This window comes from Vombatus ursinus, unplaced genomic scaffold (genome assembly GCF_900497805.2).
Source record: "Vombatus ursinus unplaced genomic scaffold, bare-nosed wombat genome assembly UNPS02014778.1, whole genome shotgun sequence".
In the NCBI taxonomy this organism is placed as follows: Eukaryota; Metazoa; Chordata; class Mammalia; order Diprotodontia; family Vombatidae; genus Vombatus; species Vombatus ursinus.
The window spans coordinates 4862788-4887057 of NW_020954556.1; the positions used below are offsets into that span (position 1 = coordinate 4862788).

A 24270-nucleotide genomic window follows, 5' to 3' on the forward strand; every position below is an offset into this window, starting at 1 on the left:
GTTCATTTAAAAATCAGGTTTCTTGTTCTGTTGTGTTGGGTTTACCTCTCTACTTCATGAAGTTGTATGCTTCTGGGAGACATTTTCCCTTTGAAATTCTAAGTCAAAAGGGGCTTGTCCTAACCATGGTCCACAAATTATACAGTTTGGGCCACTTACACTGAAAGACATGTATACATAAATCATTACCGTGGAGTTTTCCAGTTCAGTGTCATTTGTTAAGAGTCCCTGGGATGAATCTTTCCACCTTGTTTCTAGGACAGATTCACAGAGTTCCAAGTCATACAGTGCCAAGTTTAGTAGGACCTGACAAAACCTAATTACATTGGCCTTCCCAAACTTTAGTTTAAGAGGTGAAAGCCAGTGCAAATCTTTTGGAGTTAACCAGAAAACATCAAAATAAGCTACCTGTAACTCATCTGAAATTATGAAGAGTTTTAAATTTTACATTCCATTTGTTTGTTCCATCCTGCCTGAACCCTGTACTTGATATGGCCAATGCTATCTATAGGTTAGTGGAAGAATCTTTAAAAAAATATCCTTGAGGCTCTGACTTGTAAAATGAGCCGTTCAGTTGCTTGACATCAGACAAAAACTTCAAACTGGAAATAACATAATCTAAAAGTTCTTTACATCTTTTATATCACTTCTCCATGTAAAGATGCAATCCAACTCGAGAGACTGTAGACAATTACTAAAACATATCCAAAACCCATGTATTTAGGCATTTGTATGAAATTCATCTGTGAATTTTCAAATGGACCTAAAGGAAGTTAAGTCATTCCCCTTTACATTAAGGATAAAATGTAAACTATATCACTAAGGACAATTTTCTAGGCTATTTTTCATTGTTTTCACTGACACAACAGCAGAAATATCAGGCTACAATTATAGTAGCAGCTATCTTGAGGCCTCTAAAGTATATTCATTACCATTTGGAAATATCTGGAAGTCAACCACATATATCTTAGCCTCAAGTGGAAATAATCAGATCTTGTTGCCTTTCACAAAGTTAGGTATATTACTCAAGAGTTAGAGCCTTTTGCCTCTTTATCATTTTCTCTCTTTGAGAATATATTTCTGTGAAACCATAAGGACATGGTCTTATATACATGGATGTAAGGCTATTAAGCCAATGAGCAAGGAGTTGGCAAGTTTAAGAAATGACTTGCCCTAGTTTCCTAGGTTAGGAGGTTAAGACAAATAATGGCCACAAATTTAGAATTGTAGAAATAAAAGCAATACCTACATCCCATAGTAGCCCAGACTTGCCTGATGATTGTAACAATAAGATTCATTATAAAACCTTTGCAGTTCACCTATCTTGGTGAGAGAAATTTGAGAGAGAGAAAATAGTATGCTTCCATCTGTATTCAGACTCCATAGTTCTTTCTCTGGATGTGGATAGCATTTTCCATCATGAGTCCCTTGGAAGTGCATTGCTGAGGAGAGCTAAGTCTATCAAAATTAGTCATCACACAGTGTTGCTATTACTGTGTACATTCTCCTGGTTCTGCTCACTTCACTCAGCATCAGTTTATGTAAGTCTTTTCAGGTTTTTCTGAAATCTGCCTGCTCATCATTTCTTATAGAACAATAGTATTCCATTATATTCATATACCACAACTTGTTCAGTCATTCCCCAATTGATGGTCATGCCCTCAATTTCCGATTCTTTGCCACCACAAAAAGAGCTGCTGGGTCAAAGGTTATGCAGAGTTTTGTAGTCCTTTGGGCATCATTCCAAATTGCTCTCCAGAAAGGTTGAATCAGTTCACAACACTACCAATAGAGCATTGTCATACCATGTTCAGTCATTTCAGTCAAGTCTTCATAACCCTGTTTGGGATTTTCTTGGCAAAGATACTGGAATGGTTTGCCATTTCCTTTTCCAGCTCATTTTACAAATGAGGCAGAGTTGAGTGATTTGTCCAGGGTCATACAACAAGTATCTGAGGCTAGATTTAATTCAGGCCTTCCTGACTCGAGGCCCAACACCTCTATCCACTGCGCCACATATCCCTTCCAACATTTGTCATTTTCCTTTTCTGTCATATTTACCAATCTGATAGGTGTGAGTGAGATGGTATCTCAGAGTTGTTTTGATTAGCATTTCTCTAATCAATAGTGATTTAGATAATTTTTTTTCATATGACTATAGATAGCTCTGATTTTTTCTGAAAACTGCCTGTTCATATCCCGTGGCCATTTATTAGTTGTGGAATGATTGGTATTCTTATAGATTTGACTCAGTTCTCTATGTATTTTTTCAATAAAGTACATTTATCTTGGGTATCAACTCCCTGATAGCTATTTTTTTTTCTGCCATTTCTAGTTGCAAAGAAAACAGAAGCAAATTTAGTTCTTGACCTAATTATTATAGAGCAATTCATTTTTTAGTTTCTATCTAGGGTTTTAATCATTAGACTAATAATTTTATTAGACTACATATATGGGCTGTAAGGGATTGTCATGAATGGGATACCTGAATTCATCAATAGTGGGCAGACTTTTATAGGTAATAAACCCCTCCAGACTTAGCTGGGTTGGTCCTGACAGAAGATTCAGTCTATCCCTGAGGCTATATTCAAATATTTTCCAGTAGGCTGGACCTGCTCAAACTTATATTCCTCTGGCATGGCCTTTGGGAATCCAGATCAGCACAAGCTGCATGATACATTTCCAATGAAGACATGGACATGGTGACCTGATGTTATATCATTCAGGAAATATATGTAGGGAGACAGTTAGATTTTTCTACTACCAAAATAGAGCACTGAATAACCAGTTTTGATGCTGACAGATATGCATAATAAAGGAAAAAATGTGAGCTAAGTGGCAAACCTGTTTAGCTTACCTTTTGTTCTGGCTCAAATTCATTTGCATGCTAGACCAGAAAGGATCTTGGGAACATGGGAAATACCCTAAGTGAGGTAAGTGTGGCTATAGGTCAGTCTAACTGGCCTATTTGCTATTTCTCACACACCATCTTTTGGCTTTGTGTCTTTATATAGCTTGTTCCCCATACCTGGCATGCACCTTCACTTCATCGCTGCTTCCTTCCAATTTTACCTTAGGTTCTGTTTTCTTTAGGAAGTCTCTCATTTTTCTTAGTTGCTGGGCTCTCTCCTATTCCTTTGGAATTCTCGTTTTTTGTATGTATTTTACATTAATGTATAAATCTACGTTGCCTCAGATAGAACAAAAGCTGCTTGGGGGGCAGGAACTATTTTATTGTTGTCTTTGTAAGTACAGTGACTGGAACATAGTAGGCATTTCTTACTTTTAGACATGAAGACGTAATCTTAGCCTGAAGCACAACCTATCTAGCTTTTGTTAGCTGGTTATAGTAGCTATGACTAAAGAGATATCTACTCACCCTTAACAAAGAGAGATTCCAGTCACTCTACCCTAGCAATCTGGAGCCTTTAGGCAGCTCTGAAGAGATGAAGTCTAAAAAGATGACATCTAGGTGTCACAGTGAAAGAGAACTGGGCTTGGAGTTGGGTTGGGAGTTGAACCTGAGTTCAACTCCTGCTTGAATGACTAGCTCTGTGACTTTGGGCAAGTCATTTAACCTTTATCAGCCTCAGTTTCCTCATTTGAAAAATGAGGGAGTTAGGCTTAGTGGCCTCTAAGGTTCCCTCCAACATTGGCTGCCCAGCAAGCAATATGAAACTAATAGTGCAATGCCCAGACTGCAGATTGCATTCAGTTGCATTCATTAGATTAGGAAGGACTTGGAGAACACTTCCAGTGGAGATTTTATACTCAGGGGAAAAAAAGCCCAGTGCCCTGCAGCCTTGAAGCACTGGATTTCTGAGTTGCCTTTCAACACGTATTCTAGTCACAACATTCCCTACATACTCTTGCATGCCCACTCTCCTAACTAATGGACTCTGACATCCCCAACCATGACAGTGCACTCCCCGTGTGGTGAGGACAGCATAAGAAGGCCCTATGAATTCTTTCCTGATAAAGTAATTTGCCCATGTAACACTATGTCTCTGAAATTTTTTCCTCATCCATAAAATTGGAATAATATCTCTAGTACTTACCTGGATAGAGTTGTTATGAAGCTCAAATAAAGTAATTTAAAGCCCAGTGTCAAAGAGTGTAGCTAGTGGTTGTGACCACATATTTAGTATTACAATTAGTTTTCCAGCACTATTTTTGAGAGATCTGTGAATCATATCTAACCTGTATCTCCAATTCCTCCTGTGACCTAGGTCCCGAAGTGTGCTGGAGTCTGTTCTTACTGACTAGATAGCTGTGTTCAGTGTGTACTTTTACACCTTGGAAACAAGCAAACATTATAAATCAGGGCTTGATTGTTTTGTTGATTGTCTAAACCAGTAAACTATGCAAACTATACTCCCAAAAATGGTGTTCACCTTTTCAAATACAACAAATATAAATTAACTCAATGGTTGAACAAAAATGGGCAGTGGCTGGATGCTGATACCTGGTCTAGACTTAAGGAAGTGATTAAGAAAATGTTAATACTGCATATTAAATTTAAAAATATGTCATACTTCCATCTCCCTCTCCCCCACAGAAACTGGTTGTTAAACATTTACTAGCACACCAATGCCCAGGACTGAAAACTGTCCAATTACCTTATTTGTATCCCCAATGCTTGGAACATAGGAAGCCTTTGATAGGTATTTGTTGCTTTATTAATTAGCATAACCCAACTCATTTATATGATGCTTTGGGTAATGCCATACGTAAAGGCAACATGGTATAATGAAAAGAACGCTGGACTTGGAGAAGACATTGGTTCAAGTCCCAGTTTAGAATATTTACTATGTGACTTCCCCTCTCTGGGTGCGAGTTTTTTCTTCTATAAAATGAGAGCACTTGAACTACATTCCCTTGCTTAATAAAAAGGGCTTTGGTAGGTGTTTTGTAAACTTTAAAGCACTATGTAAATAAATATAAACTATATAAAATGGATGCTTACTAAATGAAAAAGCTTTAAAAAAATCATCTTGCATCTTAACAACTTAACCACATACACACAAAAAATCCAAGTCGAAATTTTATACAAGTCTTTATTTACAACTTGTTTCACAACTGTACACTTTTTGCAGCCTTGAAAACATTAATGTATTCAATGGGAAAATATAGTTTGACCAAATCTTGTTTTAATTTTCATATACATATACATATATTTTATATGCATATATATAAACACACATATCCTTAATAATACCGTAACAATTTGGCAGTTATAAGACTAAAATGAAAACAAAAAGCAATACAATATTTCAACATATTACAAATCCATTTTCTGATAGATTTCTGGACACTTTTGGGGTACGGGGAGTGGTGGTACATTAGTCAAGTTTTTACTGAAGACTTTCAAACAAATTCCTGTTCAGAAAATAAAAGTGGCAAATTCAGCCATACTCAGCACACAATAAATTAGCATGTTGGAAAAATGCTTAGACTCAATTACATATAGATAACTCCATAATCAAGATGAGCCCTATATGACACCCATCACTTTCAATCATGAATGAAACTCTACCATCATAAGTTTAATTTCCAGTAGGAAAAGAGAACAATATATCCAGCAACTTCCATTTAGAAAGTGGCAAAATGCAAAGTGGGTATAAACTGTCAGATTACAAAATACAACAATCCACAGAAGATTCTACAATATTTAAGACATAAATATAAGGCTATACCAGAACTGGAATTGTAAGTAAAATACAATTCCAAATCTAATGTACTGTCATTTTTCAGATCATCTGAAAAGCTTTAAGCACTAAATGGCAAAAAAAGAAAAAAAAAAAAAACCTTTTTCTAACTCAGTTTTTTTTAAACTATTCATTATCTTCCCTCCCCCCAACCCAAAGGCAAAAGTAGATTAAGGCAAATTATTAGTTTACGTTTGAATTTTAATATTACATGTCCAAAATAAAAATCTTAAATGGTACAAACGTCTGGTAGATGCTGAAATATTAAAAATACTAAAAGACAGTTTTGGAAATTAATCTCCCCTGATAGTACAAAGAATTGTGGTGCTTTTGTAGTGGCAAATGTGACATCTTAACAGAAAATGGAATATTTTAGTGCATTTGAACATTAAATAAAAAAAGACTTAAGGTAAACATACCACCATAATAATCAAAGCACAAAGGATCCAAACAATTGTGCATATGTAGTACTTTTTTTGTATTTATGCTGAATTACTTACTTCTTTTAAGCAAACGGAAATTTTTCCTTAACCAAAAGTAAGTTTTTTCAGTAAAACATGAATGACATTGAATTGGATTACCAAAGAAAAGAATGATTACTAAGTACTCTGTTTACCAATATTCAGCTGTAAGATTTTTATGATAAAGTTTTAATTTGATTTATATGGAAAAACTGTTGTTTATCTAATTTGTTTACTTTAAAAAGAAATAGATAAACATGAAGACAACTAAATAGGACGGTTTGCGGTAACAGCAACTAATTACTGGAAAAAATCATTAGTAAACTACATAATTTCACCAAACATCTTTAACAACAGACCAGCATAAATCTTTATGAATATACAAGTGCTTCAGGTAACAGGATCCATGTTATTTCAAAAACATTAAAAGTTGTATTATCCCAATGACTGAGTTACTATTTGCTTCATACATAAAAGTCAATGATAAGCTTAATGCTAATAATTCAAGTTAGATCACAAAGATAAAAACTACCAATAAAAACATTAAGAGTTTGCTTAGATCTCATTACATTTTAGAGGTGAGGGGCATTAGACAACTTGGAGACTGGAGATAACTGAAGGGGAACTAAATCAGTTGAAGAAAAAATGAAAAAAGGCGTAAAGTTTCATTATGCTATAATGCATTACAGAAACAAAGCATTATATGATGTTTTAAAGACAAACTTCAAAACAGACTAAGTACTCAACAGTCCTTGGTGAATAAATCATATTACAATTACATAATCATATCCCAGAAATAAAAAAATAACATTTAACCACTATTAAAAATGAAAACAGCTCACAATATTTATGTAATAGATAAAGCTCAACTTCACTGAGAAATAAAGTGCTAAGAAAACATTAACTTTCGGTATAAGCCACATGATTAAAAAAAACCCAATCAAATTAAAAATGAGTTTAAAAGGTGCGAGCTTCTTCTTGTGATTTAAAGGGTTAGATATGAAGTTCAGGAATAATAGGTGAAACAGTTCTTTTAAACTATGATACAAAATACCCTAAATGGCCTAATGTAAGTTGATTGCCTCTCATTCCTTCTGGGATAAGACTTTTTCTAGTACTTTTCTGAACACCAAAAATGGAGTACAATTGCATGCTACCTATTTCAACAATATGCTACATTAAAAACTACAAAGAAGGGATTTGAACCAAAAACACTATTTGTTCCCAATTAGGTTTAAATATATATGTAAAATTTTTTGTTCATTCACTGAAATATCTGAGCAATTCCTAGATTTGTACTCAGTGATGTTGTTACCAAAATAGTCTGAATTCCTTTTCTGAAGGGGGCTAATAGTTGATTTTCCATTTTAGAATTATAAAATAGCACTACTGTTGAAGGAAAAGAAGTGTAGACTTCTTTTGCCCCACTATCTACTTCTCTTCTACTGATTAGACTCATTTAAGTACCAGAGAAGAAGAAACAATACTGCAGACAAACAGAACAGATAGTACTCACATCTCTAAGAAAAAATTAAGCCCAAGAAAGTATTGTCTATTACCCTCATTGGTAAACTGACTTACTCTTTGGCAGTTACTAGAAAGAGCAATGCCCTATGGAGCAGATACATTCCAGTGATTTAATTATAATGTGACTTTTACCTTCTCATTGATTCCTAATATAATTGGAGAGGTGATGAGGAGGGGGGTGGGAGGGAGGACGGACAGAACAGGTGACACAAAACTCCTATAACAGACTGAATTAAAAACTTTGGCAAAGAAAACATTAACACAATTGCCAAGTTCACAATCAATAGCATACACTTTGAGGCTTCCAGGATGAGAATACCCTAAAAAGACCATAACTCCTCAAACTTTGCTTCCCTTCTTATATTTGGGTATTTGTGATGACTCAGAAGTCTACTCGGGGCAAAGTGAGCTCTTTTCATTTTGTGAGGAAGACACAAAGAAGTTAAGAAAACCTTCTTGTGTTAAAAGTCTATGAAGAAAGTTCTAAAATCATCAACTCTATGGAGACTGAGTTTGGCTCTTGGTAAGTACTTTTCCTTGGTGGAGAAAAAGCTATGATTTTAGGAAGAAGAGAGACCCTTATAAATTGTTGGGGATTTTTTTTAGAGGGTGGAAGTTTAAAGGAATATATCTTAAATTCCAGGGGGCATAAAAGATAATTCTAAGGTTCAACCAGTAATTAGTGTTACTCTGCAAGATTCCTGTCTCAAGAAGGATTCCTCTCAAAGTTAACTTGATATAGATCAGCAAATGCAAAGCTTGATGATCCAACTATTTAAAGCAGGCAAACAAGTGGATGACTGAGCTATATGATTATAGCATCAGAAAAACACATGGCTATTAGGCCCAAAGTTTAAAAAGGACTTAATCTAACACTTTTGCTAAATTAATGTGCTCCATAAAAAAGCCAACTAATTGCCATTAGGTCTAACTGGGCTGAAAAGAAAGATGTTTTGGTTCTAGGCTTAGAATTTCACCAATTTAGGAATAGGTAAAATGCCCATCTATTTTGGGCCATCCTTCTAGATCATTCTCATGGAAAAGACAGAAAGAATACATGGGGAGAAATACAGGGGGAATTAAGGATGTATTTGTAAAGTGCATTGAGTGTTGAAGAAATGTATAAATAATACATAAATGATTACTAGTAGCAGTAGTAAAACATTAAAGACACATTTGTATTGTTGAGTGCCTATGTAAATTACATGTTGAGAGTGTATATACAGTGTGTTACAGCACATGACAAATATACTATAAAGACTATTTCTCCCAATGCACCCTTTGCATTTCTATATTAGCACCTCCTCCTAATTTTAAGTCATCAACTGTCATCGCCAGTTTTTACAGCTCAGAAAGACCTTTGCTGATCTAAAGAAATAGGATATGTATGTGTGTTTATATATTAAAAAATCACTCTATTTGCCTATCCTTTTGTTTATTTCTTCTCTGCTTCCACTGCTGTGATAGACAACATTCTTCTCACCATGGGACTATTACCTGACTAGTTTTAATCTTCTCCTAAATAGGTAGAGTCTTCCAACATTATTAAGTTCACTCATTGTAATCCTCAGAATTCTAACACCTAGAGCAGTGTTGGGGTAGGGTCTGGAAATGATAGAAAAGACAAACTAAATGACCATATTACTTTTAAGGTGCTCCTGAAGTTGTTACCCTGTGAAAACCTATAGTTCTCCGGAAGTCATTTTGAAAACTGGAAGAAGGAAGTGGCAGAACAGTAACCTTGAGAACCCATCTGGTCATGATTTTCAGTCATCAAATCATTCTCACCACACTACAGACTGTAATAAACTAAGGAGAGCCTTAGAAATTATTTTAGAAGAGTATTCTCAATCCAAATAATTATAGAGAACATGCCTTCAAATTGCTCTCCAAAAGACATATGATTAATGCATACATAATCTCTTTGGCCAGCATCCACAATAGAAATGAACAATTCAAAAATTCATAAACAGTGCTTATGTCTAAAGGTTTATTAACAAGGTTAAATATTTGTTTCTCTAAGTAATAATAATGATAGGAACAGCACATGAAAATGTTAACAGAGCTAATTCCCATGTGCAATAAAAGCACAAGTTTTTATTGAACTGTTACTTTTAGGAATGTGTCTAAGCCTAATTTGCATAAATCTTATTCTTTCTCGTTATTAGACATTACTTATTTCTTATCCAGATAAGTTCCTCTCTCCTACATTTTGTCCCTGATATCATGTTCTCCCAATTATAGATACAGAAAAGTGGCCTCAAATTACACCTGACTAGTATTGTTAGGTAGGATTTCTGGCTCTCAGCATTTCCAAAATTTATACAATTGCCAAGTCCTGCTTGGCCTTCACTTCTTGGAGAAGCGAATGATACTTTTAATTTATCTTTTTGTAACACAGGAAAACCAAGTAGTTCTCTATTTTAAGACAGTGTCATGCAACAATTTTACAGGTATTCATATCCACTGCATGAACACTGGATGAACAAACAGTTTTAGGAGGGGGAAAAGAGGGATCAATAATGATTACATAATTTCCCAGGACATATGCAGCCATTGAAAAAAAAAAAACAACTGAAGCGATCATACTTGTACCATACTAACAATTTGCCCTTCCTCCCCCCCCAAAAGGTCACTTTTATTCTGTCTTAACACAGTATTTAACTTTTAGCTTTTCTGTGGTATTGGGAAAGTTCAAAAACCAATTTGTTACAAAACAGAACAGGCTAAGGATTTTTTTTTCTCTTTTAACAGAATATTTTACCCTTGATATTGGATGAAAATTTTCAATAAAAAGAAATGTATACTATTGTTTAGATGCTTTATAGAAAGTAAAAAACTAGAGTCACATTTATAATATTTTTCTCCAAACATGATGTAAAAGTCTAATCACTATCATTAGAAAGAATGACTCTCAAAGCCCAATTTTATATATAATAAAATGAAGAGGAACCAATATGAAGTAAGCTGCCATTTTGGCAAGCTGAAAAGATTGAGCAAGAAATCAGATTATTTTGATTGGATGGAAAGCCCAGAAATTTTATATTCTCTTAAGGTAAATTTTGTTTCTCCTCTCAACTTTAAATTGGCTTGCTAATGTTTTCATGAAGAAAAACACAGAAAGCACACAAAAAGTATGCTAAGGGTTTTGCTTTCTCATTTTTCCTTTAGTTTAATACAGTAGTCTCTTAAATTTATGTCAAGCTGTCTTTACTTTTAACAAGCATACTGCTCCATCTTTATGATGGCAGTCTCTAAAAAAAGATCCCCTTATAATGCTGGTGTCCCAAAGCCTGGAAGATCTGGTACCTTTTTCACAGTTTTGTAACAAATATATTCTCTACACAGCTGTAAAACTAGTTTATTCATTTCTAGTAACTTGTTTTTGACACAGTTTCAGATAAATTTCAAACATAGCAGTTGAATGTGAGAGGGAGGAAAAGACTTTTTATGTTCCTAAAGCCTAGGATTTGTTCATTTGTAAAATAAGATTTCTGTTCCAGAGTAGGTTTCACATTCTAAAGATTAACGGATGGTAAGAACAGCATTATTATCTAGACAACAGGATCATAAATTTAGAACTGAAAGAGACCTTAGAACTGATGAAAAAACTAAGGCCCAGGATATAGTGATATATAAGTACAGGATATATATAGGAATAAGACTACCCTGCTATTAAGCAACCGAGGCAGGATTTGAATCCAGGACCCTTGACTCCAGATTCATTTTTTCTTTCCACTGACTTTTGACTAATGAACTGTTGTCTTGGGAGGGTTAAATGTGTAAGTACTTCCTGTACACTCAATAGCTTTTCAAGATGATACCTAATCTTAATAGATTACTGGGATTTAGCCAAAAAGCTATTTTAAAAATTAACGGAGTAATTCATTAGTAGAACATATGTTACCCTCAAATGAAATAAAAATTAATTAAGAAAGGATATCAATCAGTATCCTAGGCCCTAGGGAAATAAGAAATAATCCATTTCTGAAGTGGAGGGTATGAGCAGATGTTATTGAGTTCTAGATCATTTCTAATCTAGAACCTTGGATAATTTGATAGCAAGGATAAAATCGTCTAGGGGATTGTTTACACTGTGATACTTCAATGCCATTCAAATGCTATGCTTTCACCTTTTGTTATTTTTCATCTTATTCCTCTCCTCAGAATGAAAACAGTCCTTTGCATAAAACTGGACACCTGTTCTTATCAATTCCACATACTTATACTAATAGCTCACCCCAACCAAATAGAATAATACTGTGTTTTTATTCATACCATAATTAGTTCCATAGAAGCAAATTATAACTTCAGGTAGACAATGTACATAAGAAGTTTCTGAAACAAGGAAAAAAAGTCACATGTAATAGTATTTATAAGTGTATACAGTTATTAACTTCTTCAAAATTCCTTGTACTTCACTAATTAAACCTCACAATCCTGAGACATTATTATTAGCCATTATTTTGTAGAGGAGGAGATGTACAAAGATTCTCACCACACTTGTGGTTAGGAACAAGAAAGCTGAGAGAGTGAAAAGTTAAAAATGTTACTCTTGGCCCTCAGTCACGCATACTATATAACATATTTAGATCATGTTTCTTATAAAGGTTATGAAAAAATAGAATTTTTACAATTTCTTCTGTGTATCAAGACACAACATTCTAAATGGAAACAATTCAAAAGAAGGTCAGCATTACAAACGTAAACACAAAGACAACAGCATGCAAAAGATGCCAAGGAAACATCAGAAACAAATCCTCCTGCTATAAAGTCTGGCATCTTCTTAACCCAATTTAGAAATGTATCCTTGGGGCTGACAGTGGTTGCATAAAGATAACAGCAAACTACGATTAAAAGCTTACCCTACTATTCAAAACGACTAATCATTTCATTAAATAACTCACAGGATCCTCCTTTCTTTTCACTTTTCTTAACTAGACTTGCTAAGGCCTGTCTTCAAAAGCAGTTTCAGTTTCCAATTCTGTGTTAAGATACAGGAGTAAGATACAACCAAAAAAAATCCCTGTCAAATCCTACTCCCATAAAAATATTATGCATTTAAATTTAAGCAGCCTGAATCAATGGACCTCCAGGAATTCCTCAGTGCACATTATGGTACTGCATGGCTACTCTCATCACCTCTGTTTTCATGCTGATGTGATCTAATTGCAAATTTAGATGCTCAGGTGACAACTGGCAGAAAAGGTGTGATTAGCATCAATAATTTTCAAACTACAGAATGCAACTTTACTTTTAAGCTTACAAGGCAAATGTTATAAGACCAATAACAAAATCTGGGCTTCTTTTGAGTCATTTTTCTATATATTCTAATACCTAATTGTTCCTTTCCTCTGGAATTTAAAAAGATTTTTTTTACTGTTTAATATTTGCATGTGTACTGTATATCAAAAAAGTAAACTACTGAAATAAAAATTCCGAATATAGCTTTTGAAAATCCAAATTAAGTTTCAATTTTGATAATAAAATTATAAAAGTATTTTTCAAACTTCATTAATTAGTTCACGTAGGGGGATTGTGTTTGGAAGCTCAAATTTAGTAGTTTATATTAAATTCAAAATAAGCATAAATTGTTGCACATAAGTGCTTAATAAATGTTTACTGAAGTAATGTTTCTATCTCTATGTAACCTGGGCACAAAGATACTTAATTCAAATTTAATATATTTAACCAAATTCAGGCACCAAACATGGCCAATTCATGAATAAGGAACAGCCTCTTTTAAAAGAAGTTATAATATTAGGAGATTCATTTAAAAATCATCCCCAGTTTTACATACATTGTGCTCTTTAAAAGTGGGCCATTCTACAAGAAAAAAATGGGGATAATAAGGAAATTACACAATTAAGGTATTGAACTTAAACAATTCAACATGGAAGACCAGGCTGAAGGCATACAATTTCCAAATGAATGACATTTAGCATTTATATAGCACCTCATACACTTATTCAAAGTGCTTTCCAGTCAACACTTAATTTACAATCATTCCTTATATGGGTAATTATAACTTACAATCTGTTTGTCATGAATGTAAGCACTTTGAGGCAACCATAAAAGAAGGATATTACATAACAAACCCCCAGACTAGTAGACTCAGATGGTATTAAGAAAAATTCTTAGCCTGAAAAAACTGAGTTGTCACTTTATATGCACAAATTGTACAAGACTTTACAATGATGAAACCAAAGCGGAATATAAACACAAGAAGTCAGTCACCTGTCTTAAGGTGCTAAATAAAAGGTTAAGTAGTAAATGATCAGGAAAACAGTAAAACAAATGTGGGAAACTTCAACAATGAAAATGCTTAAAAAGAAGATTATTTGTAAATATATTAAAATAACCTTTTAGTTGGTGAGGATAGGTGAAACCATCAACATTAACAATAGCCAAATAGCTAGAGCTTGAACCTGTTACTGCAATACTCTACAATTAAGAGTTAAATAAAAGCCTTCATTTAAACTCATGATTCAATAACCATAAAAACGTATTTCTTGATTTTGCTTCTAATAAAGCATTCACTTCTGCCAGTAAACAATATACCAGGAAATAAATGAAAGTGTTAAAAATGAAAAAAAATTCGGGCAGTTGTCAAAGTTATTTTGTTTTTCTATTAATGCTTAATGTAAAAGAACGAGAAATTCTGCAAATCAAAGGAAAAATTCATTTTTCTCTGAAGATTCAATCAGGTGCTTCCAATAAGATTTGAATTTTTAGCACCCCTGCTTATATATTCAAGTCTTTGCAAAAAGTACATTTCTTAATCATTTTATGCAGTAAAGTATACCTGTTATTTGAAGAACTTTCAGAAAACAATTTAAAACTGATTAATATATCATAAAAAGATTCTTTTCCTTTAAACAAAGACGTTCTTATAAAGCATGGTAACATACAGGAAGAATGAAAAATATAAATTTTATGTTAATTATTGACAGGAAATTTAGTATAATTACAAAGCCTACATCATTGGGCAAGTGGTGACATTTTTATACAAGTAAAGAGAATGTCATACAACATTCTTTATTGGATATCTCAAAAATTTTGGCACATTAAAAGGAAGAAAAAAAAGACTCCAAAAGAAATAGCAGAAGAAACTAACTCATTACACATATAGAAAAAAATGCCTGAAATGCAGAATAACTGAATATCAACACAGTACAGAGACAGAAAATAAGCTGGCTAATTTCCTGAAATGTTGTCACGTGCAACAGAAGTCTGCTTTGAAGGGAGGTCAGTTACTTTTCCAATGGCCACAATAACCAGGATTCTCTACCTTGCTGTGGCTGGCTGGACGTGGCCAGGGTAAGACCTTCTTGCGCTTGTTGCCTGCCTTTGCCTGGCCAGGAATGACTGCCCTGAACCTGTACTAGCAAGTCTATCTTCAGCTGCCTTTTTATGCAGTGTCATTCCCTAGAAAATTGAAAGATGTTAATGAAAATTAATGGAGCACAGTAGCATTAAAGTCCCTCATGCAAATCTGCTTCTTTGCCTTATTATTAGAATCACAAATACTAAATGTTTGACATTAAAAGTTAAAATTTCAAAATGCAGAAATAGATGTCTTAGCTCAACAATTAGGTGCAAACCCTCCTTTTGGAAAAAAGTGCTTAATTTTATAGTCTGCAAGGAACAAGCAATAGATTATGAAGGCAGAAATATATATTAGAATATATTTTATCCACATTCAATCATGTAATCACCTCAGAATTAGGCTTATATTGATTTTGTAAGAAAAACAAAGAGTAATCAATTAGTAGCAGCTGATTTGCTCCAATTGTCTATAAATCATGAGAAAAGAAAACACAATTGCTTATATTTTAGAAGTTGGGAGAACACAAATGGGACCATACATACCGCCATGTTGTCGTTGCTCACTTCTGGCACGCTTGTGTTTTGAAACAAACTAAGAAAGTTCTTGAGAGCCCAATACCAGAGGGTCCAACTGAGAAGTTAAAGGGTATTTCTTTAAGAAGTGAGAAGAGGGCTAGACTAGCTTGGACGGAAGACGGGTTCATAACATCATAACCGTATTCAGTTCATGGGGAGTCAAACTGCTGAACCCGTAACATAACCAAAGGGAAGCAATCTCAAAGAAAACCTCTGAGTTCAGAGGTAAAAAAAAAACACCAATGGCAGAAGTCTATGAACAGATCAGGAAAGAAAGTGAATGGGAGTGATAATAGCTGATGTTCCTTTATCCTGTCAAGGTTGGATACAACTAAGTAGGAGATAAGGAAAAACAAGTTAGGAAAAGTAAAGAAATAAACAAATAGAAGTAGGAAGAAAGGCAAATGGCAACTTCAATAATGTGAAAACAGCTTACAGGAGAGACCTGCTTATTTAAAATATATTCTATTTTCTTTGGATAAATGATCCAATACAGAAGAGATCTTAGTAGTATATCTGAACTTGTACAAGACATGGTAGGTATAAGTGGTTAAGCAGGAGGAAGGACTGCATTTCTGTATCTTTTTTACTAAGCATTTCTGTTCATTGAAGAATTTTGACCAGGCATAGTGGCACACAATCACTGATACTGGGGAGACCAAGGTCGGTGTATCTTTTGAGCCCGGGGAATTCTAAGCTGCAATAAGGCTAAGCCAATGGGATGTACACAAGTGTGACACTAAATGGTGAGCTCCCAGGAGCTAGAGGCCATCAGGCTGCATAAGGAAGGGTGAACCAGCTTAGGTCAGAAATGAAGCATGTCAAAACTCCTGTGCCAATCATTGGTGGGAGTGGGCCCATGAACAGCCATACTTCCCAAGCCTTGGAGTGAAAGGAAGACCCAGGCTCACTGTCTTTCCTTCCCTCTATCCCCCAATTCTCCATTATCACCTGCAACTAACTTCAACCCAACCAATAGTCCTATACATATATATATATATATATGTCTCTATTGAGTTTTTTTAGGTACATTCCTTCAGTGACGATTTTTTTTTGGTGAGGCAATTGGGGTTCAGTGACTTGCCCAGAGTCACACAGCTAGTAAGTGTTATGTGTCTGAGGCCAGATTTGAACTCAGGTCCTCCTGACTCTAAGGCCGGTGCTCTATCCATTGTGCCACCTACCTGCCCCTCAAATCATTCTTATGGGGCATTACAGTCCAACACTCTGAAACCACCGATGATGACAAGCAATATATTCTAGTTCTAAATTCTGGTCAACAAAAATGCATTAAGAAAGGCCAAATAAGAACGATGTGATTAAAAGCCTGAGCTGATTCCTAATAACATTCCTTAGAGATAAAAAGTTAAAAGCAGGACAGAAACAAACAGCAATAATAAATGGAATGAGATTTCTTTTGGGAATGTGTGGCAAAAACCCAATTATAATTCCACAAGGGTTGTCTACTTGAACCTCCCAAAAGAAAATGGGTATCAATGAAAACTGCAAAAATGGAGGTAGTGGGTTTTAAAAATGCTAACTCTAGAATCACAGGTTAGTTCCTGAAAGAACAGTTGGTTAAATCTCTTGATTCAATAAATACCACATCTCCAGATAGGCATATTTTGACAAATGTAGGCCACTGGCTACTTTCAGACTATAAAAAACTAAAAACAGGAAGAAAGGAAAGGGAGAGAGAGCTAATAGAGAAGAAATAATTGACAAACACAAGAAGAATGGAAAGGGTTCTCAAAGACACCAAGCTGAAAACTGTTTTCCTCTTCTCTTGCAATCCGTGTTCCTTTTCTTTTTTGGAGAAGAAACTCCCTTAGGAAGCTATTTTCTGATGGGCTGAATTCATTATTCCTTATCAGAGGATAAGAGGCCATCAGTATGATGGCCATTAACTGGATCACTGATAGGAAAAGGGAAGAATAAATGGCTATTGGTAGGGGCAAGTTTGTTAGGTGTAAGGGAAAGCAGAAAGGAAAAGAAACTAGGAAGAAATGATAGAATCAAGGAAGAGAGGCCCAGTAGCCTCAAAATTCTCAAAAAATGTGATCAGGTATCCAGAATTACAGGTCAGCACTTTGTTCCAAAGTGGATTTAAACTGTTTATATCAGTGGAGGCCAATTTAAAGTACTTCTCCCAGAAGAATCTCCGTCCAATGGTTTGAGACTGAAAAACTTCCCCAGACCATTACAACAGACCAACTTTGGATCAGGGGCTGTTTTTATAGCACTGCTACCACCAGTCTAAGCCTAAATGTGAGTGCCACTGCTACAAAGTGGACCAGTGAAGCAGAAATCAGAACATATTACAGAGTCTTCTCCTCTCCATCTCACATAGAAAACTAGCCTAACTACAAAATGGTTCAATAAAAAGGGTACAAGACTGACGATATTTATTTTCTCTCAAGTCCTATCCTTGGTCTCCACTATAATACCATATATAAGCTATTCTTTTTAAAATTTATTTATGGGATGGGAGCCTATCATTTATTCACAGATTTGCTTCTTAGCCCCTGGTCAGCATCAAGCTTTTGTTAGTGTGTGTTAGGACAGAATTTTCTTACTAAAAAGCAACTGCATTCAGATTCAGTTGGTAGTATTACTTCTAGTGTAAATGCAGTAGATGTTATATAAATTATTGGAACCTGGAAATCTATTTTTGAAACGTTAGTTTTCTTACCATATTGTACCAGGCACTAACAATAAATTTTTCTTCCATCTCTCTTTGACTCTTCGTTTTCTCATATTCTTTCTAATAATAATAATAAAAAAAATAAAGGTATTAAAGAGTTTGACACCATCGCAAAATTCATAGGATGCAATTATATAGGAAGGACATTGCAGTGTGGCAGAGAGTACAGTGGATTGGGAAACATGGGATTAAGTCTAACTAGCCCTCCCACTTACTGTGTGCCTTCAGGTAAACTGCTTCACCTCTACACAGCCTGTTGCTTGTCTATAAAATTAGGGGTTTGGACCAGATGGTCTCTAAGGTTCCTTCTAGGTCTTAAAAGCCCATGATTCTATGATACCTAAAAAGTGCCCCAAAACACACACACTAACTGAAGAGTATAGAAACTACCTCTAATGAAAGGAACATCCGGTCCCGTTCTTGTAGTTGGTTTTTCAAAGCCTGTATTTCTGGAGCTGCTCCTTGATTCTGCTTAGGATCTAAAGTACGGATAACCTATAAAAATGATAATAGAAACTATGCTGAAGTTTACAATACAGTGTTATAGAAAATATCTAGGTGAGGAATTGCAAAACATAGGCAACTAAATCTTATGAGAAATAATTACATGTACTATGAAAAGGCAGTTTTAATAAACCTACCAATTATTCATTAAAATCTGAATATGGTAGCTGACATTTGAATAGCACATAAATATAACAATTCACAAACTTCATAGTTTCTCAACCTCCTGAACAAAACATCCAATAAATTCATTCAACAAGCATTTATTAAAGGCTTACTACATACTCAATGCATGGTACTAGGTTCCAGGGGAGATATAAAGATACAGACATAGATTCTATCCTCAAGCAATTATAGCAGGGGGAAATAATATATGTATAGAGATAAATGACTCAAATTACAAGTATATAAAAGCAGCAGAAAGTGCTATGAGAATAACTTTTCAGCTTCTATGAATTTCATCTCCAACCTACTTCCATCATCTACCGGAGGTGGCCATAAGATTAACATTCATAAACGTACCATTTCTATTATGTGTTTTAATTGACAAATTTTAACTTGCAGTGACATATATGACACATCCAAGCGGAACAAGACTATCAGCCATTACAAGCAAAACCAAAAACAATAACAAAAAAGCTCACCAAACAAACAAACAAACAAACAAAAAACACCCCAAAAAACCTCAGGTTAAACAGGTCACAAAGTGATTGTGAAGGACTGTACATACACTTATGTTGAAACTCCTCTCTGAATACAATCTCATCTGGCCTTTCCCATATAATCACTTAGATTGCATTGTTTTTTAGCTTTCACCATCATTACCTTCAACCCCCCCATCCCCGATCATGTCCCTAGTCTACAGCCCTTGTTCCCCTCGCCTCTCGCTACTCCGTGTTAAGGCATTTCATTCAGGCCTAGGCCTTGGAATTCCAGTCCCCTTCCCTCTTAATGCCCTGCTAAACTCAATTCGTGGTTGATTCCTACTACACGCCCTTCTGTTCCCCCTCCAGTGCTGCCAGTTCTCTTCTAAAAGTCTTTTTACTTTTAGCAGCATTAAAAACATTTCTAGTTCCTGCATCATTAACACACCAGCTCCTCTTCTTTTATGAGTTTCAAATGACTTTGTATCAAGTTTGCTGATGGTGTGTGAAGCACATTTCAAGAACTAATACATACAAGCTATAGTGCTTTATAATACTATGGATTAGATTGCCACTTCGATCAACGTTAAAGGGATGAAGACAGAAAAGAAACAACAGGATTTTGAGGAACTAACATTTTGGTGGCAAAAGGCAGAGAGAGAGGAACCAGAGAACACTTCTCAGACTACTGGACCAAACTTGTTGCTACCTCTAAGGCAGCACTCATTAACACAGTGTTGTCCTATTCCACTATAAGTGAGAGTCTGGCTTTTCATTAAAAGTCACAACACACTAAAGCTGGTGTGGCATGATGGTACTCTGAAGCTGGTGAAGGATATAGGGGTTTTTATCAAGTGTGCAGAGCCACCCGAGAGCTGATGCACCTGTGGAGGGGCCTCAAGAGGTCCTCAGAAGTTTCAGAATTGTATATCTGACTAAATACTCAAGTTTTCTCCTAATTAACTGCTGTTTGTCACTGCTGCTTCTCATAGCTTTTAGTATCCATTTCTGATCTCCAAATCATTTTTGCTGCCTGTCCCTCTTCACTCATCTCCTTCCCCTACCCTTTCTATTAAAGCCCTTGGAGGCTGGCCAGGCACTGGCTGAATGGCATGCTTCCCTTCTGGTGAGTGAAAAGCGGGGATCATGCTTCTCTAAGGGGTCTTCTCAGAGTGCCTTGGAGTCTTTTCAGCTTTTTTCATTTTTGTTTTGGTCACTGCTTAGTGGCTTCTCTGGCTGTTGCAAACACTGGACAAAACAGTGGGTTTGCACCATTCTTGACGTTTTTACAGTTACTGGAAGGCTGATGTAGATGAAGTCTCTAAATCTTGTGGTTACTCTCAGTAATGCATCATTACAACTGGGGGTGAGTGCAGCTCAAAGTGGATACACATGAAAACACCTACACTTTTGGCCTTTTCCAAGTACTTCTTATATCGTTCTTCCATTTGCTTCATTTCTTCTTCTTTCTTCCTCAAAGCTTCTTGTAATTCTTCAATTTTTATTGCTGCACGAAGAAAAACAAATAATGAGAAAATCACTTTTGCCTCTATTACCCCCATTTTACATAGCAATGAAAAATGTTCAAAATTTTGGAAACGCTTGCGGAATCGCTTGATTTATTATTATATGTCTAGATTCTAAGGCTAAACTATGCTGGATATGCAAAATCTTTTCCTTGTTAATAGTTTTTAAAAATTCCTAATATGAGTACATCTGGGAAATGGAACACTTTAACACAAGCTCTTCACTAACATACTAATATAGAAACCTATATGATTAATGTCTGAAATTTCCAGTTGAGTGCTAAGTTAAGTTTCATCACACCTATGCTATTTGTAATCCATCTTTTTAAAAAGACAATTCAATTTGAAGGTAAAACTATCAGAGATCTCTGTGATTCTAAAAATATATATATTTTAAAAGTCCTGCTCGTTATGAAAAACTCACAGCTGTTGTTATATCTTGGTTCCAGGTCTTCAATAATGGCTCGTTTCTTCTGCAATTCATTATTAGCTTCATGCAGCTTCTCTCTGTTATTATAAAATATTGTAAAACCATGTGTCAAATGTTACTGTTTTTTACCTTTTTCTACCTCAAGTGAACATCTTCCTGGAATGGAAGTTGCACTGCAGAAGGCATGCTTTGAGCAAAAAGATTTATTTAAAATATTACCAATGAATAAGATTTCTAAGAAATGGAAATGAATAAAAACAAAAACCAGGATTTCTTCTTTCAGGCCTATATACCAGTTATTTTATAGTATTCCAACAACAATAATAACATAGCACTTTAAGATTTAGAAAGCACTTTATGAACATTATCTCATTTTAAACTCATGACACTCTAGGGAGGCAGGTATTTTTATTATCCCCATTTTATAGATAAGGAAACTGAAGCAGATGAAGTTAACTGATTTGCCCAGGGTCACACAGCTAGTATGTGTCTGAGGCTAGGTTTGAACTCAGGTCTTTGTGATTCCAAGTCCAGCTCTCTATCCACTGTACCACCTAGCTGCTTCTAAAAGAACATTCTGGGATCTTTTCTATTCCCCTCTCCTTGCCCAGGAATGAGAACCTTTTAAAAATCAAACTTCAAAATCTTCACAGGTCGCACACTGATATAAAATACTGACAGAAATAAATATAACTAGGAAAAGCAAAATGAATTACTGCAGTAAACTATGTAGCTTTCCACATGGTAGATCTTCAAATCAAAGTCAGCAACCATGTTCCCCCTAAGTCTTTTCTTTAGGCTAAGCATCCAAAGTGGCTTCAAACAATTTTCATACTACATGAACCTAGGGCCCCTTTAACCATTCTCATACATCTTCTTTGGACATTCTTCAGCTTATTCATGTTTTAACCAAAATATGGAGCCCAGAACTTATCATAACATCTGAGATAGTTGACTCAGGAAGAGAACACTTGGGACTCTCAGCACCCTAGAACTGGACACTATATTTCTCAATTCAGTGTAAAGGTAGCACTACTGTATTTTGGCTGCTATATCACACTACTGACCTTCATAAGCATGTTTTCCTGGTGAATTATTTATACTTTTCAAACAACAAAAATTCTCCTTATACTACTTTTGCTATTGTATGAGTACTTCCTAATTTATATAAAGAATTGTAAAGATTCATAAGGATTTTTTCCCAATGAGATATAATAAATGGTTGCAATATTTTCTAATTCTGTTTTTTAGATATCAAAAATAAAACCATTTAGAGTGATAGTTTGGTATTAATGAAAGTGCTCTAAACTAGAAGTTCAGTCTATATGCAGTTTCCACATCTGTAAATGGGGTGAGATTTCCCAGATCCCTTTCAGGTCTAATATTTTAAAACATATTCTAATCTAAGTCTCCTTACCACTCCCCAGCTGGTCTGTTCCCCCCCCCCCCCAGCTATTGTTTTCTAATGTGGGTACATAAGGCACTTAGAAAGACTTCAATTAATAAGAGGGAACTCCCATACTTACAAATGTTCTTCAAGTTTCTTTTTCAGAAGAACTGACTAAAAATAGAAAATAGTCTATTACTTCATACTGTAAGTTTAAACCAATTCAAACTTTAATAAAACAACTTCAAAAATTATTTGGTTTTGTAGTAAAACTGTTAATGTTTTTAAAACTTTTTTCCTGCTAAATATTAATCTAAAGGAGGTGAGTTATTACTCAGATTTCCAAGTGCTGCCTTAAAGCATCTTTGAGAATAAGTCTGGAGGAAGTTTTCAATGAAGCAAAATATCAGGATTTGGGATAAACATAAGGAAAATGAAAGGTTAGATTAACAACTATATTTAATTAGCAACAATAAATTCAGTTTTTTAACAGATCCTTTTATTTGAAACTGAATACCTTCAATATATTCTTCAAACAGGTTGTGTTTAATTTTTAAAATTTATTTCAATTAGTATATACAGGAAAATATATTAAGGCAAAATGTCTTAATGACTTATCCAATACCACATTAATCTGTGGCAAAGAAGAGAATGAAAATTAGGATGCTCTGACACTCACATTTTCTTCTTCTTCTTCTTTTTTTTTTTTGGTGAAGCAATCAGGTTTAAGTGACTTGCCCAGGGTCACACAGCTACTAAGTGTCAAATGTCTCAGGCAGGATTTGAACTCAGTTCCTCCTGACTCCAAGGCCAGAGCCCTATCTACTGCACCACTTACCTGCCCCACACTTTTTCTTCTTAATAACAATTATTTGAATACCGTCCAAAGTTAAAATCTATATAGTTATAGTGTATTTCAAATAAGGCATTTATTCTTTTCACTTGATATTTTTCACATCTGCTTTAAGTACTTAAGCCAATATATTAAATTTTCAGTAGAGTAAAATATCCTATATTACTACCTTATAACAAAAATAAAGGAAACTACAAAACTGTTCCCATTCCAAAGAAGCAGAATTGGTGGCATAAATGACACTGATCAGTTCAAAACTTAGTATTTTTCAAAACACATGTCTTCCTAATACTGCCTAACTATTAATAAAATCTATATCCTACGAGCACATACTAAATGAAGACAGAGACAAACAGCTCAAACATGTTGATGGAATGGAACACTTGTTTCAGAAATCTATTTTAACTGGACATGTCAATTAAAAATGGAAGAGAGGGGAAAAAATTAAAGTAGTTAGGGACCTAAGACAACATGGATCAAAAGCAGACTTTCTCTGGTTTGGTCATATGCTTACTAACACTTGATAATAATAGTACCTAATGCAAAGATTATAAACTGAAAGGTTAAGTCATACATGAATAATCATTATGCATAAAGATTCTTTAATTTCAACCATCACTG

General features: G+C 34.9%; 1 protein-coding gene across 2 annotated transcripts in view; it reads right to left on the reverse strand.

Moving 5' to 3' along the window:
- Positions 1 to 6162: 6162 nt before the first annotated feature.
- Positions 6163 to 24270, reverse strand: part of HOOK3 (hook microtubule tethering protein 3) — a 109848-nt gene continuing 91740 nt past the window's right edge. For both annotated transcript variants that reach the window (XM_027865469.1, XM_027865468.1), the window contains 6 exons: positions 22936 to 22970; positions 21404 to 21486; positions 20860 to 20960; positions 18696 to 18800; positions 18294 to 18365; positions 6163 to 15124 (listed from right to left, as the gene is read on the reverse strand). In XM_027865469.1, coding sequence (XP_027721270.1) covers positions 14984 to 15124; positions 18294 to 18365; positions 18696 to 18800; positions 20860 to 20960; positions 21404 to 21486; positions 22936 to 22970 — 537 coding nt within the window. In that variant the 3' untranslated portion in view covers positions 6163 to 14983. The remainder of the gene's footprint in view (positions 15125 to 18293; positions 18366 to 18695; positions 18801 to 20859; positions 20961 to 21403; positions 21487 to 22935; positions 22971 to 24270) is intronic.